At 41.0% G+C, this 16,354-nt stretch overlaps 2 protein-coding genes and 1 long non-coding RNA gene across 9 annotated transcripts in view; 1 reads left to right on the top strand and 2 right to left on the bottom strand.

Moving 5' to 3' along the window:
* sema5ba (sema domain, seven thrombospondin repeats (type 1 and type 1-like), transmembrane domain (TM) and short cytoplasmic domain, (semaphorin) 5Ba) overlaps nucleotides 1-1,371 on the bottom strand; it is a 395,686-nt gene extending 394,315 nt beyond the window's left edge. For all 4 annotated transcript variants that reach the window (XM_069934791.1, XM_069934794.1, XM_069934796.1 and 1 more), the window contains exon 1: nucleotides 1,260-1,371. The gene's annotated coding sequence lies outside the window, so the exon portion shown is untranslated. The remainder of the gene's footprint in view (nucleotides 1-1,259) is intronic.
* A 466-nt stretch (nucleotides 1,372-1,837) lies between these two features.
* Nucleotides 1,838-16,354, top strand: part of pdia5 (protein disulfide isomerase family A, member 5) — a 151,739-nt gene continuing 137,222 nt past the window's right edge. The window contains exon 1 of the mRNA XM_069934790.1: nucleotides 1,838-1,916. Within this exon, the coding sequence (XP_069790891.1) occupies nucleotides 1,866-1,916 (51 nt within the window). The 5' untranslated portion in view covers nucleotides 1,838-1,865. The remainder of the gene's footprint in view (nucleotides 1,917-16,354) is intronic.
* The window catches only part of LOC138761886 (uncharacterized), a 41,152-nt gene continuing 30,184 nt past the window's right edge, over nucleotides 5,387-16,354 (bottom strand). For 3 of the 4 annotated variants that reach the window (XR_011356565.1, XR_011356564.1, XR_011356566.1), the window contains exons 4-5: nucleotides 12,421-12,585; nucleotides 5,387-5,647 (exon numbers count right to left, since the gene is read on the bottom strand). This is a non-coding gene — a long non-coding RNA (uncharacterized lncRNA). The remainder of the gene's footprint in view (nucleotides 5,648-12,420; nucleotides 12,586-16,354) is intronic. The other variant, XR_011356568.1, reaches the window with a different exon arrangement.

The following is a 16,354-nucleotide window of genomic DNA, read 5'->3' as shown; positions in this document are numbered from 1 at the left end:
TTTAAATTATTGCACAAGATTTGTTATAGCAGTAATGGCTCGACCGTCGGGTTTTTTTTAAATTGCAGAGTGTGCAAAGTACACAGGTAGATTAGATTCGTCCACACATCACCTCCCCTTTCCGTTTACAAAACAAGCGATTCCCGAACAGACACCAGAATCTTGATACCTCCATCCGCATGTTAAAAAAAATACCTGGAACACCGCTTTTAAAAAAAATAATTGTGGACTAAAGTTTTCATTGTGTCTAGACTTCCCAATGAGAGCAAAAAAAAAGGTGGACGGTGTTAAATTTGTCTTTGGTTGTTTAAATCTCCCCGTCCATGCAAATGCCCCCCCACGCACGATCGTCCAGCGAAACGTGACACTAACAATCACAGCGGATTACACAGAACCCAGCCTCAGACAGCATGAGCGGTCTCCCAACGAGGAACTTTCAGCAGGTCGGCGGCAAAGCATCAAATCCGCTCACTCGATCAAGACAATTGGCAGTCGACCCCCATTACACAATCAAATCACAGCTCCAATATCACCCTAGCCTTATGAAGCACGACAATTAAACATGCAACTCCAATTCACTGACTGTTTTTAATGAAAAAATCCTGCATAATTAAACAAAAACTTGGGTTTTTCGACTACATCACAAGCAGGAACAGCGCAAACTGTTCATCAGTTGCAAGAGAAATGGTTTTACCTTCTATTCATGCTTTTTAATTATCTGTCGTATTATTTCAATCGGCACTTAAAAAGACTTCACTCCAACCTTTCCCAGCATATTTTACAACTGGCAATAGGTTATGTGTGTGGAGAATTTGACAATTACGCTAACCAACTCCAAACGACTGGATCCGACAATTCTGCACCGACTCAGTCACAACACTCCTGAACCACACAGCACGACCGAGACTGGCTCTAAAATAAAAGTTTTTTAAAATAAAAAAAAATGACATCCACAAACACGCGTTGACAAACGCCAGGTACTATTTTAACAGAGTTTAACCACAAAAACTTCGCCATTTCAATAACAGAAGCATAAATGTACAAGATACATATACCTTCCTTTCCGAAAGATATTCCCATCTCGTATGAATGTAAACAAAATGCACGCTGCTACCTGTCGAAAACTTCCACGTTATTTTTGTGATGCAGTTTGAAGAGCACTGCTAAAAGACTTACATTGAAACTTTCTAAAACTTTTAGAAAAGTTTAAAAAAATATATAAAACGGGTTTGCAAAAAAACAAAAATCATTCTACTTACCATTAAAAATGGATGCCTCATTTATTTTGAAAAAAATAAATGTTTTCTGCTTCACTTTAATCCCTGCTACACTTAAGAATTTGAGTCATTCCAGCCAACACTATCCACACACACTAATCTGCAAAGTGACGGCTCTCTCGCCGAAATTATATTCCCCAGGGCAGCCAGCACCACTAATAGGGGAAAATGTAAACACGAACTGAGAAAGGATAATCTGTTTCAAATAGCGCTTCACATAAATGCACAATGACTAGATTCCGCACAGAAATAATAGTTCAATAGGATTATATTAACTAATATAATTATTTTCGTGCTTAATCTTGCTTAACAGTCGATATATTTGACTGTTTATTAACATCTTTGAAATCTGCTCCCCCTTTCTCCCTAAACTCCAATCCAGCCACCCGGCATCCTTGGCTTGACCCAGTGATAGAAAATGCGCATGCGCTCTTACATCGCTGTCGGGATTCGTAGTTCCCAGGCACTGTGGAAATGGCACCATATGACTGCAACACCCGACGGGCATTGCGTCCACGACAACGCTCCACCCCCCTCCTTACCTGACACGGACGGAGTGCGCGTGCGCAGGCAGACCACCGTGGCAATATGGCGCTGTGCAGGGCTGGGAGTTTGCAAGCAGGTTGTTTTTTGTTGTTGGTGAGTTGACAGCGGATCGTTTCCTCAGTAGGCGTTGGGAGAGGGAGGGCTGTTTATTTGAGGAAGGAGTTTTAAATCAGTCAGATATGTATTTGGTAGGGGAGGGGAGTCTTTGAAGTGGGATTTAGAGCAGTCTTGGAGTTGGCGGCCGGCCCGCGGCTGCCGTTGGGATCCCATTGGAATGGGCACCAGCACCCCGCTGTCTGGCAATCAGACCCTCTTCCTTCAAAGTTGGCGGGCACCGGTACTCCCATTACCTAGTGACAAGACCCTCTTTCTCCATCTTGGCGAATATTGATATCCATACTTCCTGGCAACAACCCTCTCCAGCGCCGAGGGCACTGAGATCCCGTTACTTTGACAACTAGAACCCCTACGCCGCTGTCTAACAATTGGACGCCCCCTGCAACATGCCTGCCGCTATCCAGGCATCCCCTCAAGCACACCCCACCCCGTGTCTCGTAACCAGACATTATCTTTAACCACACTCCCCGCCGCCCCCCCCCCCCCCCCCCCGTTCCAGTGCGGCGGGCACTGACACCACTACTAGACAACAAGCATCCCATCAGACGAGGCGGTCAACGATAGTCCCGCTACCTTACAACCAATTCCATAACGGCACCCCCCCCCCCAGCGACCTCTGCTTCCATTTACTACCGCTTGCCGTTCAATACGCCTCGCAGCTTTATCTTTCCGGTTGGGAACCCTGAAGGGATCATTGCAAATGTGCCAGCCGTGGTGCGGCGAGTCGCCTGAACTCTGAGCTGAAGTACCTCTCCAGGACTCCGAAACATGCAATAGTGAGGTGTTATTGCGCAATTTGAGGTCCTATTTTTCAGGAGAGATGATAACTTTGGTGTAAAATCTTTGGGAGGGGAACAGAAGTGTTATTCCAGGTATCCTTTAATCAGAACCACATAAATGAACCATAGCAACTTACTGTTTAAGGGAGCTTGTGGTGTGCAGTTAGCTGCTGCAGTTGCTGTAATGCAACAGTCACTGAACCTCAAAGAACTTCACTATTTCAAAAGCATTTTGCCTTGGTCACCAGAGTGATCTGGCTTGTGGATCATGCCAATTCTATATTAAAATCAAGATATTGTACTAAATGCAGCAATGCAGGTGGATAATGGGTTAAAACAGATGCCGGAGGAACTCAGCTGGTCTAAAAGCATCCATAGGAGATAAAGATATACATATAATTGACATTTTGGACCTGAGCTCTTCCTCAAGGTATGAGAGATCTGTCTCTTTTTTTCCCCTCATTCCTTGAGGAAGAGCTCAGGCCCAAAACGTTACCTCTTATGGATGCTGTGAGACTGACTGAGTTCCTTCAGCATGTTTGTTTTTACCACAATTACCTTTCTGGGCAGACTTTCATGTTTCACTCTCGATTCAAAATGTGATTCAAGTAAACTCAAAACACCGAGGGTAATTTCAAAGGTCAGGATTGAAATTCAAAAACAATGTTAAACTTAATCTTTAGATTTTTAAAACTAGATAGTTCTTTGTGTACTTTTCACTAAAATAATGTAGAAACACTTTGTTTCACCTTTTCTTTCAAACAAACTCTTGAACCTTCTCAAACTCTCATTTGCACTAAAATGACTGTGAATATTTATTATCTATCTTGTGTATTGTCTCTTTTGATGTGATTCAATATGTGTATTATCCTTTTTTTTATTTACAAGTACGAGGCTGCAGACAAGTAAGACTTGGTGCATGTGTACATTGTTTGATTATGTATGGTACTTAACTTATTATCATTGTAGATTAGAATGTAGGCACTGCATGTTATGAAGAAAGTAAATAGCCTTTATTGATAGAGGTTGTGAATGTAGAAGCAGAGAGATCTTACTACTGTTGTTACAGGGCTACGCCTTCAGTATTGCCCTTGTGTCTCCTAATCTGGTAAGGGCCATTCTTGTTCTTGAGAGGATGCACTGAAAGTTTACCAGACTGATTCCTGGGATGGCAGGATGGATGTATGAAGAGAGACTGCATAGACAAGGATTATGCTGCTTTGAATTTAGAAGAATGAGAGGGGATCTCATTGAAAAATGTAAAATTCTGACAAGACAGGTTAGATGCAGGAAGAATGTTCTCAATGTTGGGATGTCCAGAACAAGGGGGCCACAGTCTCAACATCAGGGGAGAGCCATTTAGGACTGGGATGAAGAGAAAGTTTTTCTTTCAGTTGCAAACTTGTGGAACTCCCTACTACAGAAAGTTGAATGAGGAAACAGCCTGAAGGTTCATGTGGTAGACTTAGTTCAGGGATGAGGATGAACTGCTTTTCCCAGAGAGTCATGAATCTCTGGAATTCTCTGCCCATGGAAGCAGAAGTGGCTACTTCATTAACTATATTGAAGTCAGATTTAAAAAAAATATTTGCATGGTAAGGGAATTAAGGGTTTTGGGGGAAAAGGCAGGAAGATGGAGCAGGCTCAACAGGCAAGATGGCCTACTCCTATTCCTGTTTCTTTTATTCAGGCCCATTCATTAGCTATATTAAAAATGGAGTTGGATATGGTCCCACTGACAAAAGTGTTCAAGGGTATGGAGAGAAAGCAGGAATAAGGTACTGAAATTTTATTTAGCCATATCATATTGAATGGTGGAGCTGGCTCAAAAGGCTGAATGGCCACTTTGTACACCTATTTTCTATGTTTCTGCCAGGCTATTTAGCATCTGTCAAAAAAGTACGTTAACCTTTCAGATAATTGAAATAGTATTTCATCTGGGAAAAGTGAAAAATTAAACAAGTTTTAAGTTGGATGATTTAGAGAGTGGGTGAATAGAGTAAGTGATGTGACAATTGAAAGGGTAGAGACCAAGAGGGGGAGAGTGACACAAGTTGGTGGTGCAGTCGTAGTTGAAGATAAGAAAGAAAAGTGAAAAACCAAAAGTATATCTGTCAAAGGATGTAAAGTTTGACGATTGAAATCAGAAACTACCAGAAGAAGAAAGGGAGAGAAAACAAAACTGCTGCAAATGAGAGATGCAAGGCTGGAATGGCTGATCAGGTGACATTTTTCAGTTTGGGGTTGAGGTGTCATATACCCAGTCAGAAACAGTCCTTAACAGTAAACTTCATTGGAGCAATGCAGAAGTCCTAAGGTGGAGAGGGCAGAGGAGAAGTGGGGAAAAAGATAAAATGCAGCTAAGTAGAAGGCCAAGATTATCTTGTGTATTAAGTAGAGATGTACATTTGGTTTTTCCCAGAGTTGAAGGGAAAGATCAAAAGCAGTGAGTGCTATACTCCACTTTGAAAGATGTACAAGTAAATTGCAGTTTCATGTTGTGATCCCTGGACAGTATGAAAAAGGAAATAAAAGTTCAAGTTTATTATCATCTAACTGTACATATACAACCAGATGAAACTGTGTTTCCCAGAACATGGTGCACACACAGTACACAGCACATAATAATCATGTATATACATAAAGGTACAGTTTTAAATAAATAGATTTAAGTATTTGGAATAATTTATTCAGATACAGGATATTGTTCATCAATCTCTCACCCTGCAGGAAGAAGCTATTTCCCATCTTGGCAGTCCTGATTTTGATGCTTCTGAACCACCTTTTTGATGGTAGAAGGTCACATCTACTGTGTGCTGGATGGGGTCCTCAATAATTCTTTGAGCCTTATTTAAACAACGCTCTTGTTGAATGTCATCTGTAGTTGAAAGGGGGACCCCAGTGATCTTCTCAGCTGTTTTGATGATCCTTTGAATTAAAGGAAAGATGCTGCATCACAAGCAGTTACATAGGATGGAATTTCAAGAGTGAGTTAAATTAACCTGCAGAGGTGATCTTCCTTTCAGGATTGAGTGGCTATGAATCACCAGGGATTTCTTTGCATTCCTTCTCCATTCAACTTTCCAATCTCAGTATGTTCCAACCAAACATTTGCCATGCCCAAGCTTGAAAAATTCCAAAGATTTTTTTTGGACATGCAGCACAGTAACAGGCCCTTTCGGCCCATGAGCCTGTGGCGCCCAATTATGCTCAATTGACCTACACCCCTGGTACATTTTTTTTGGAGGGTGGGAGGAAACCAGAGCCTCCAGGGAAAACCCATGCACACACGGGGTGGCCATACAAACTCCTTACAGTCAGTTCAACATTTGAACCCTGGTTCCAATTGCTGGCGCTGTAACAGCAATACACTAACTGTGCTGCTTCAATGTGAAGATTTCTCTCTTCTCAATGCTGGGCCCATTTCCTGATTAAGATTGTTGCATATGGAAAAGCAACATTTTATATCATTAATGCACTTGGAACTTCATCTATGTTTTTCTGAATCGTCATAGAACACTACAGCACCTCAATGTTGAGCTAACATATATTCCTACCCAAAAAATCTAAATCCTTCCTACCTCAAAACCCAATATTTTTCTTTCATCTTTGAGCTTGTCTGAGTCTCTTAAATGCTCCAAATTTGTCAGTTTCCACCACCAACCCTGGCAAGGCATTCCAGGCACCCACAACTCTCTGGGCAAAAACAAAACCTTATCCCTGATGTCTCCCCTCAACTTTACTCCCTTCACTTTGTACAGATGTCCTTTGGTGTTTGCTACTCCTGCCCTGAGATAAAGGTGCTGGCTGTCTACCTTATCTGTGCCTCTCAGAATCTTGTGGACCTCTGTTAAGTCACCTCTTGTCCTTCTACTCTCCAAAGGGGAAAGCCTTGGTTCTGATAACCTTGCCTTGTAAGACTTGTTTTCCAATCCAGGCAACCTCCTGGTAAATCTCCTCTGCACCCTCTCCATAGCTTCCACATCCTTCTAATGAGGGAACCAGAACTGAACACAATACTTCGTGTGGTCTCACCAGAAATTTGTGGAGTTGCAACATAACCTCTCTTGTACTCAATCCTTCAACTAAAGAAGCCCAGCATCCCATAGGCCTTCTTAATTATCCTATGAACCTGCGCAGCAACCTTGAAAGATGTATGGATTTGAACCCCAAGGTCCCTCTGTTCTTCCACACTAATAAATTATAATTCCAAAATAAAAACTTTCCTCAGGCAAAATGATTTGTTGTTATACAATAAGATAAAATACCTTTCCTTGGTGCAAAATTACCCATTATTTCAATTTAGTTTCAGCAATTACTGTATTGTTACACTTCAAATGAGATACCAGAGTTGAAAGAAGAATGTTTGTTGAGAGCCCCATTCCTTTCAAATAACTTCAATCTTTTACAGCTATCTCAACAATCTAACTCCATCATATTATTGTGTGATACAGTCTCTGCATACTTTCCTTTTTAACTCCATATTATTTGTCAAATGTTTGTACAATAGAGTAGAGGGCCTTTCAGCCCATTGAATGTAGGTAAGACCTCAGAACATCCTCATTAGACCTACTATCCCACTTGTTTCCCAGTAACCCATTCCATTTCAGATGCCCAGCAGCTCCTTTGATTCTTCTGCCAAGCACCTACATTGATGACAATGAACAATTTGGTTCAGTTCATATTTACAGCTGATTTTAAGACTGGAGTGAGCTCAACACAAGGGATTTCACATGATCTCAAGGAGAACCTCCAAACTCTGTATAGTTTCAGGAAAAAAAAAACTGCATTTATTACTGAGGATAACAACTGAAGATGGATACATTAACTCAGATTCATTAGTATTATGCCAGGGGCTTAAGTTACAAGGGATACAAGTACATAATACAAAGGAATATACATGCACTCCCATATTCTCTGCCTAAATGACAATCGACCAGTGGCACTCACTTCCTCAGTGATTAAATGTTTGAGAGGCTGGAGTTGAAACATATCAGCTCCTGTCTAAGCAGTGACGTGGATCCATTCCATTTTGGCTACTGCAGCTACAGGTCTACGACAGATGCCACCTCACTCACTCTACACAAAATCCCAGAACACCTGTACGGCAAAGGTGCAGATATCATAATGCTCTTGATTAACTACAGTTTGGCGTTCAACACCATTGTCCCCTTGAAACTAATAAGCAAACTCCAAGTCCTGAGCCTCAACACTCTACTGTGCAATTGGATCCTGGATTTCTTCACCTCCAGGCCCCAATCAGTACAGATTGGCAAGAATATCTCCTCCACAGTCTCCATCAAAACCAGAGCACCACAGGATGGCTTACTTAGCCCCCTGCTCCACTTGCTCTGCATGTATGACTGTGTGGCTCAGTACAACAGCTATACAAATTTATTGACATTACCATCTTAATAGAATATAAAAAGGGGTGATGAGTCAGCATACAGCAGGGAGATTGAAAACTTGGCTGAATGGTGCACCAACAACAATCCCTCACTCAGTGTCATCAAGATCAAGGAGATGATTGTGGACTTTAGGAAGGGAAAACCAGAGGTGTAGGATACAGTGATCATTGGGGGAATCAGAGATGGGAAGGGTGGGAACATTTAAATTCCTGGGAATCGCAATCTTGGAAACACGTCATCATCTCCCTCAGGAGTTTGTGCTGACCAGCAGCATCACAGCCTGGTATGGGAACACCAATATCTCTAAATGGGAAGCCCTGTAAAAGATAGTGGGCACAGCCCAGGACATCACCGTCAAAACTCTTTCCCACACTATCGAGAACATCGACATGGAACACTACTATTGGAGCACAGCAGAAATCATTAAGAATCTACACTACCCAGACACTCTGCTGCCATCAGAAACGTGGTATAGGTGCTACATGACTCGCACCATCAGGTTCAGGAATTGTTGCTATCCCTCACCATTAGAACAACAGACATTGAGACTCATTTAAGGATTCTTACTTTGCTCATTATTTATTACTGAATATTTAATTTTCTGTATTTGCACAGTCAGTTTGTTTACATTCTTTATTTTGTATAAATTTATTTCGTGAGTACAGTTTACGTTTATCGGTAATTAGAAATTCTGCCTGGCTCACAGGAAAAAGAATCTCAGGGTTGTATGTGATTTCAAGTATGTACTCTGACAATAACTCTGGATGGAGTTGAGATCAGATCCCTCATGACCTAATTGACAGCTGAAACAAGCTTGTGGGATCGAATAGCCACCACCTCATTACTGTCCTTTTGCTCACTCAAAAAGTAGCGCTATATTGCATATTTTTTGTAATTAAATTTGAAAACCTTCAAAGTTGACCACTTTGTCATCAGTGCTGATGCTTATAATGTCGTAGATTGGTCTTGGTCACCATATGTAATTGTAAATTAGTTGGTTCCTGCCCCACAATGTTGAAAATGGTCTGAGCTTTGACACTTTTGGTTGTTATCTTATGAGCTCACTGTACACCTGCGATGCAATTACATAAGAACATAAAGGTTTAGGATATAATGCTTTCTATTAATGAAGCGTCAGCCTCAGGATTGTGATTAATCTTGATAAATATTAAAGATTTCCTCAATGCTGCACCGGATGTTAAGGGGGTGGGGATGTCTGAAGCTGATAACAGTATTGTTCCATTTTCTGTTTTGTATCTATTTTTGTGGAAGGTGTATAAAGTGGAACAGAAAAACTAGAAGTGAGGCTTGCTTGAGATTAACTTTTTGTACTACAGTCTGTTTTATTAGGTGGTTCATTGTGTTTCAAAAGTGAACTAAAGCCATCATAACGCTAGGTCATTTGGCCCTCCACATCCATGCTGGCCTGTGGACATCCATCTATATCAATCCCAACTTCCTCCACTTTCAATGCTTGAGCAGTTCAAGTACATCTCTGATTAAAGTTTGTTCTACAGCTTTGAAAATACAAGGAAAATTTAGGATCATTTCTAAAAACAACAAATTTCTTCACTTCCGTGGCAAAAAGAACAAACTGCTGAAGGAACTCAGCAAGACAGACATCTGTGGAAGCTGCTGGACCCACTGAGTTCCTCCAACACAGTCTTTTGCCCTGATTATGGCATCTTCAGTCTCTTGTGTCTTAAGCCCTAGACTTGTAATAGGTTCTGTGAACTTTATTCTTGTCATCAGTTTAATGGGTGAATTTTCAAAAAAATATTTGAGGTTTTTATTACTAGATTTCTGTTGTGCTTTGTATTTTAATTGCAAAGCAAAAATTAGGTGAATGCCTTGTTTACAAGGATTCTGATTAAATTTTAAACTATTTAAAAATAGTTTTTCCTATTTGGACATATTTTTATTCACTCTAAAAGTTTGGATCCTGCTTTGGACTTTTTTAATGAAGTATCAATCTGTGAAGCACTTTTTTAATGGAGTATCAATCTGTGAAGTACTTTTTTAATGGAGTATCAATCTGTGAAGTATTTTTGTTTAATTTTGTACCGTTCAATATCCAAAAATATATTTTGATTGTAGCCACAAAAAAAATACAGTGACATTCTTTTACATGTTATGTTTGTATATGTGGCACCTGTTCCAAGGCACATTCTGGGCACAGGACAATTTGTACAAGGTACAACAACAGTCAATAAGTTGGAGAATGCGCAGAGGAGATTTACCAGGATGTTGTCAGGACTGAAGAGCTGGAGGGAGAGGATGGGTCTTTATTCCTTGGACCATAGGAGGGGAAGGGTTACTTTTTGAAGTATATAAATCATGAGGGTGATGGATAAAGTTAATGCCCAAGGTAGATGTTTTTATATCTAGAAAGCATAGACTTAAGGTGAGAGGGACCAGAGAGGTAGAGTTTTTCACCCAGAGAGTAGAATGTATCTGGAACGATCTACCAGAGGTAGCTTCAGAAGCAGGTACAATTTCAACATTCAAAAGACATTTGGATAGATTTCTGGATAGAAAGGGTTTAGAAGGATATGAACTTAATGCCGGTAAATGGGACGAGCCCAGAATGTCATCTTGGACGGCATGGATAAATTGGGCCAAAGGGCCTATCCTGTTCTGGCTGACTATTACAGTTGTGAGATCAGATCTGGTAAAATGTTTTGATAATAGCTGAGAGGAAATTTTGGACAGGAAATTCAGAGTGCTGCTGGCTCTTTGAATAGTGAATAAGTTGAATATCCATTGTGAAAGATGATTGCTGTAGCAATACATCAGTCCTTGCATTGAAATGTTAACAGGTTCTGATTGAGCTCCGGGGAGAAATTAGCTTGTCCTGTCTAATACACCTACTCTCTTTGAGAACAGTATTCGCCCCTGACTTCTCGTACGCCTCATCTCTGCTCTGGGCTCCACTCCCCTTCTTCTTCTTCTTTCTTTCTTCTTTGGCTTGGCTTCGCGGACGAAGATTTATGGAGGGGGTAAAAGTCCACGTCAGCTGCAGGCTCGTTTGTGGCTGACAAGTCCGATGCGGGACAGGCAGACACGGTTGCAGGGGAAAATTGGTTGGTTGGGGTTGGGTGTTGGGTTTTTCCTCCTTTGCCTTAAATGTCACTTTTTTTCTTGCATTACCTGTAACTGTGAATATTCATTTGTCTATCCTTTCATGTTTATTTTTCTTTATTGGCACATTGTAGTAATGTAATTTATACTATTATTGTTGATATGTCTTGCGTATTTGTGTGGCTGCAGTAAGAATTTTGGTATGCAGTATATAACAATAAACTTATTTTGTACAAGAACCTGAATCCTTGCACCAGCTCTTCAGCCATGCATTCATCTTATCTTTCTGTTCCTAACCTCACTAGCACTAGCTCACTGGTAATCCAGAGATTACTACGCTTGGGATCCTGCTATTTAGTTTATTTCCTAATTTCCTAAACTCGCTTGGCAGGACTTCCTTTATGCCCCTAACTATAGAGTCACCTAATGTTCGTTCTACCTGACTCCACCCTTTTCTGTTGAGCCTCAAAGTCTGTCTGCTCCTGCTGTTGCCTCCACGAAGGTAATTTCAACCCCCTCCCCACATATGGTATCCAAAGTTGTTTACTTGTTACTGTAGGTGTGGCTACCTTTCCTAGTGATCAAGCAGCTACCTGCACCCTCTGTATAACAGTAGGATGATTGAGTTCATCCATTTGGCTACAGTGACCTAATAATTGGTAAAGTGCTATAGCTGGGCACACTACCCTCAGGAGTAGACACCAAGGGCATCGATGTCCCTCATCATGCAGGAGGAGCATTCTTCTGCCTTGATGAGCTCATTTGCATTAACTGCACCAAGCCTGAAGAATTAAAAGATCTTGCCTGGACTCTGGTACTCCCTCTCACCAAAGCCTCAGAAGCCAAAGCTTCATCACTTAACCCTCAGTCACTTAATCCTAGCTGCTTTGAAATTCCTATATTTTTATTGGCTGTTGTGACTCACAAATAGCCAATCACAGTTGAACCTAATCTCCTCTCAGGATTCTCAACTGCTCTTCTGAAATTCGTACTTTTTTGACTGCTCCATTTTAAATGAATCTTTTTATCAATCCCTTTTAAATCCTTTAAACCTTTGCTCTTCCTATTTGTTGTCCCCTCAGATAAAATATATCCACGTGTTGCTCCTCACCATCTTATACCCCTCAATTAAGTCTCCCCCTGGCCTCCATTCCAAAGAAAGCTAACCCAGCCTCATTCCTGACGAGGGGCTTAGGCCAAAATGTTGGTTACCTTTTACTTCCTCTGGATGCTGCTCTTCTGTGTATTGCATTTGACCCCATGATCGGCAGGTTTTCTTGTGTAACTCTTTTTATTCCAGCCTAACTAACTTTTCCTCCACCTCAATTATTTCTATCCAGGCTGCATCCTTGTGAACTTTTGTTCCCTCTCATTTTTCTGTAATGCAGTGACAAGGACAAAAGCACAACATTTGAGTTAACTCCTGGATGCTGTTATGCAAGGCTTGAGGATAATATCTCTGTTGTAATATCTCTGTTGTAAAGCTATTGTTCAACAATGGAAAGGAATTCAATGTCTACTTTTTTTTAAACACTTATATCCCTGCCACACTACTTTATAAGGATTTCTTGATGTACTTTTGTTTTTTCCACATCGTCAAACCTCGTTAAATCGCAGTAGTTGGAGTCTCAAGATTTCATACCACGTTACAGCCAAGTCACGGAACAGATGCATATATGTCATGATTCAGGAAGCAGGAAAACAAAATGCTGTGACTCAAAAACCCTGTAATAAGACCTTTAAACTCCACATATGGGGCGTGGCAAGATGGCGTAGAAGGAGGACGTGTGTTCCACCTCTCCGCAGCTGGATCATTAAATACCTGGTTTTTCAATAAGATTTACAGTTATTTAAATAACAGTGCTTTATGATGGCATCTAATGTGAAAAAGTTTAAACTCAGCTTCAGAAAAAAATACCATATAAAAGTGCGGCAGAATTGAGGCCTACCTGCATAGCTGAATCCACGGAGTTGTTGCTGGGAGTCTCCAAGCCTCAGAGAACTCCAGCCCGTTTGAGTTTGACTCTGGCGCCGATCCTGCATCTGCAAGATGGCGCCAGCACATCGGTAAGTTGGCCGTTACCGACCCGTGTTCACGTGAAGCTGCGCGCGCGCGGGTGGCACGCCCGATAAGGGGACCCGTGACCTCGCTGGGCGGCCCGGTGGCTCGCAGGGTAGCGTCGGAGGACGCCTTTGTGTGTCCGACGGGCTTGCCTGGCCTGCGTGTGGCATCATGGGCCCGAGAGCTGTTGGAGAAAGTTGGTGCTGTGGGGGAGCCCGAACGCCAGCGTCCCAAAGAGGTCGGGGTGCCGGCGTCGGGTGTCCAGACCCGTAGCCATTCAGTCAAAGGACCTACGATGACTGAGGAAGAAGTGGAACTTACCTTATTGGAATTCGTCCAGGAGGAGGAGCTTGCAGTTAAAAAAGGTGAATTTCAAAATGTGGAAGTGGAATCTGGACTGGATTCAGTGTTCACTGTTTTGGAAGGGATTGCTTGTCAAATACAGCAAATGCATAATATGTCAAAATAAATATCAACTCAAATGAATCAAGGATTTATGGAGATGAAAATTAAAATGAATACTTTGTGTGATGAAATGTCAACTGTGAAACAGGAAATGACTAGTTAAAAGTGATATTAATAAATGTATAAAATCAGTTGATAACTGTGCAAGATAATTTTAAGAAAATTGAAACAGCTTTCTCTGTGTCAAACTCCAGTAGAATGTAACAGAGAAAAAATGGAAAAAGTGGAAGGTTCTTTTGTAGATTGCGGGAATTCAGAAAAGAGATTTAATGATGAAGATTGATTTGTTGGAAAATCAAAGTCCGAGGAATAACGTGAAAATAGTTGGTCTTCCAGAGGATATTGAAGGTGGTGACCCTATAAAAAAAAATTTAAGCACTGGATCCCAGAGGTGCTGGGTAAAGAGCTTTTCCCTGAAGGTTTGGAATTGGATAGGGCTCATAGAGGTCTGAGAAGAAGACCACTTCCAGGACAAGCACCGAGAGCAGTCTTGATTCGTTTTTTTTAAATTTCAAGATCGTGAAATTATTTTACATATGGCAGTGCAGAACACAACACAGAATCAATCTCCATTAATGGTTCAACATATCATGATGCTTTGGTTTTTGCTAATTTTTTTGCCGGAATTGTGAAGAAATGGATCTTCTCCTCCGTTGTCTCCTAAGAGGAGAGTAAACGGAAATGGAAATGGACATGGGAATGGAAAGAAAGAAGAGATGACACAAAGTCTTCTTTATGTTGAAGATCTGGAGCAGTCGTTGGGCTTGGAATCATTGGGCTGAATATATGGACTATATTCGATTGTGTTTGATTAAATAATTAATATGTATCTGGCTGGGGGGGGGGTGGATGACACTGAAAACTTTGACAGTCATCTGCCGCTAGTGGGTTCACCACACCCAGTTTTTTTGGGTATCACCACCTTTTTTTTTATATTTTTAAAATTTTTCTTTTTTGAGGGGGTTTTTCTTTTGAAGAATTGTAGAGGGGAGCATTATTTTATAGTGTGTAAATATATTAGTAGTTAAAAAAGATGTCTCAATTGAATTTTGCAACTTTTAATGTGCAGGGGTTAAATAATCCAATTAAGAGAAAGAGAATATTGGCTTATATTAAAAAAAATGAAAATTGATATTGCTTTTTTACAAGAAACACATTTGACTGAGAAAGAACATTTGAAATTGAAAAGGGATTGGGTTGGTCATATTTTTTCTTCTTTTAATTCTAAGGCAAGAGGAGTAGTGATTTTGATTCATAAAAATTTACCTGTTGAATTGGAATCTTCAGAGGGGTATGCTGGCAGAGTATTAAGAGTGAATTGTAAAATGTTTGCTGAATCATGGACTTTGTTGAATCTTTATGCCCCTAATTTAGATGATGAGCAGTTTATTTCAGAAGCTGTTTTATTGTTAACTCAAGCTAATGAAAATGTTTTAGTTGGTGGTGATTTTAACTGTGTTCTCGACCCTTTATTGGATAGAAATCCAAAAAGTATAAGGAAATTAAATATGGCAACACAAATTAATGTGTTAATGAAAGATTTAAATTTGGTGGATATTTGGAGAAAAGTTAACCCTACAGAGAAAGATGTAACATACACATCTTGCAAATGAGTCATAAGAGCCCATTTTTGAGTTTGTGGCTGTTAGCCTGGCATCCTAAAATAAACGTTTGGGGTCCAAGACCCCCGCCCTATAAGCGATTCCACAGATTAATGAATTGTGTTCTAATGAGGTTTCACTATATATATATATGTATATATAGATGTGGCAAGGATGTTTCTCATGGTAGGAGATTCTCAGACAAGAGGTCATACATAACATCAGGATAAAAGGGCATCAATTTAAAATAGAGATATGGAAACATTACTTTAGTTAGAGGGTCTGAATCTGTGGAACATATTGCCACAGGTGGTGTGGAATTGAGGTTGTTGGTTGTATTTTAGGCGGAGATTGGCAGGCATTTGATTAGTCAGGGCATCAAGGGTTTTTGGGGAGGTGGTACTCAGTGGGTGGATGGATCAGGTCATGATTAGAATGGTAGAGCAGACTTGATGGGCCATTTGGCCTCCTTCTGCTCATATAACATCGAGCACTATCACGCAGAACAATGGCAAACCTCAAGGCTGTGTTCTCAGCCCACTGTTGTTCATGCTACTGATCCATGAATGCGTTACTAGATCCAGCTCCAAACCTCAAGGCTGTGTTCTCAGCCCACTCTTGTTCATGCTACTGACCCATGAATGCGTTACTAGATCCAGCTCCAAACCTCAGGGCTGCATTCTCAGCCCACTCTTGTTCATGCTACTGACCCATGAATGCGTTACTAGATCCTGCTCCAAACCTCAGGGCTGTGTTCTCAGCCCACTCTTGTTCATGCTATTGACCCATGAATGCGTTACTAGATCCAGCTCCAAACCTCAGGACTGTGTTCTCAGCCCACTCTTGTTCATGCTACTAACCCATGAATGCGTTACTAGATCCAGCTCCAAACCTCAGGGCTGTGTTCTCAGCCCACTCTTGTTCATGCTATTGACCCATGAATGCGTTAGTAGATCCAGCTCCAAACCTCAGGGCTGTGTTCTTAGCCCACTCTTGTTCATGCTACTGACCCATGAAT

Source organism: Narcine bancroftii, chromosome 4, assembly GCF_036971445.1.
Source record: "Narcine bancroftii isolate sNarBan1 chromosome 4, sNarBan1.hap1, whole genome shotgun sequence".
Lineage (NCBI taxonomy): Eukaryota > Metazoa > Chordata > Chondrichthyes > Torpediniformes > Narcinidae > Narcine > Narcine bancroftii.
The sequence above is the reverse complement of the archived record's forward strand: the minus strand, read 5'-3'. Positions and strand labels throughout refer to the sequence as shown.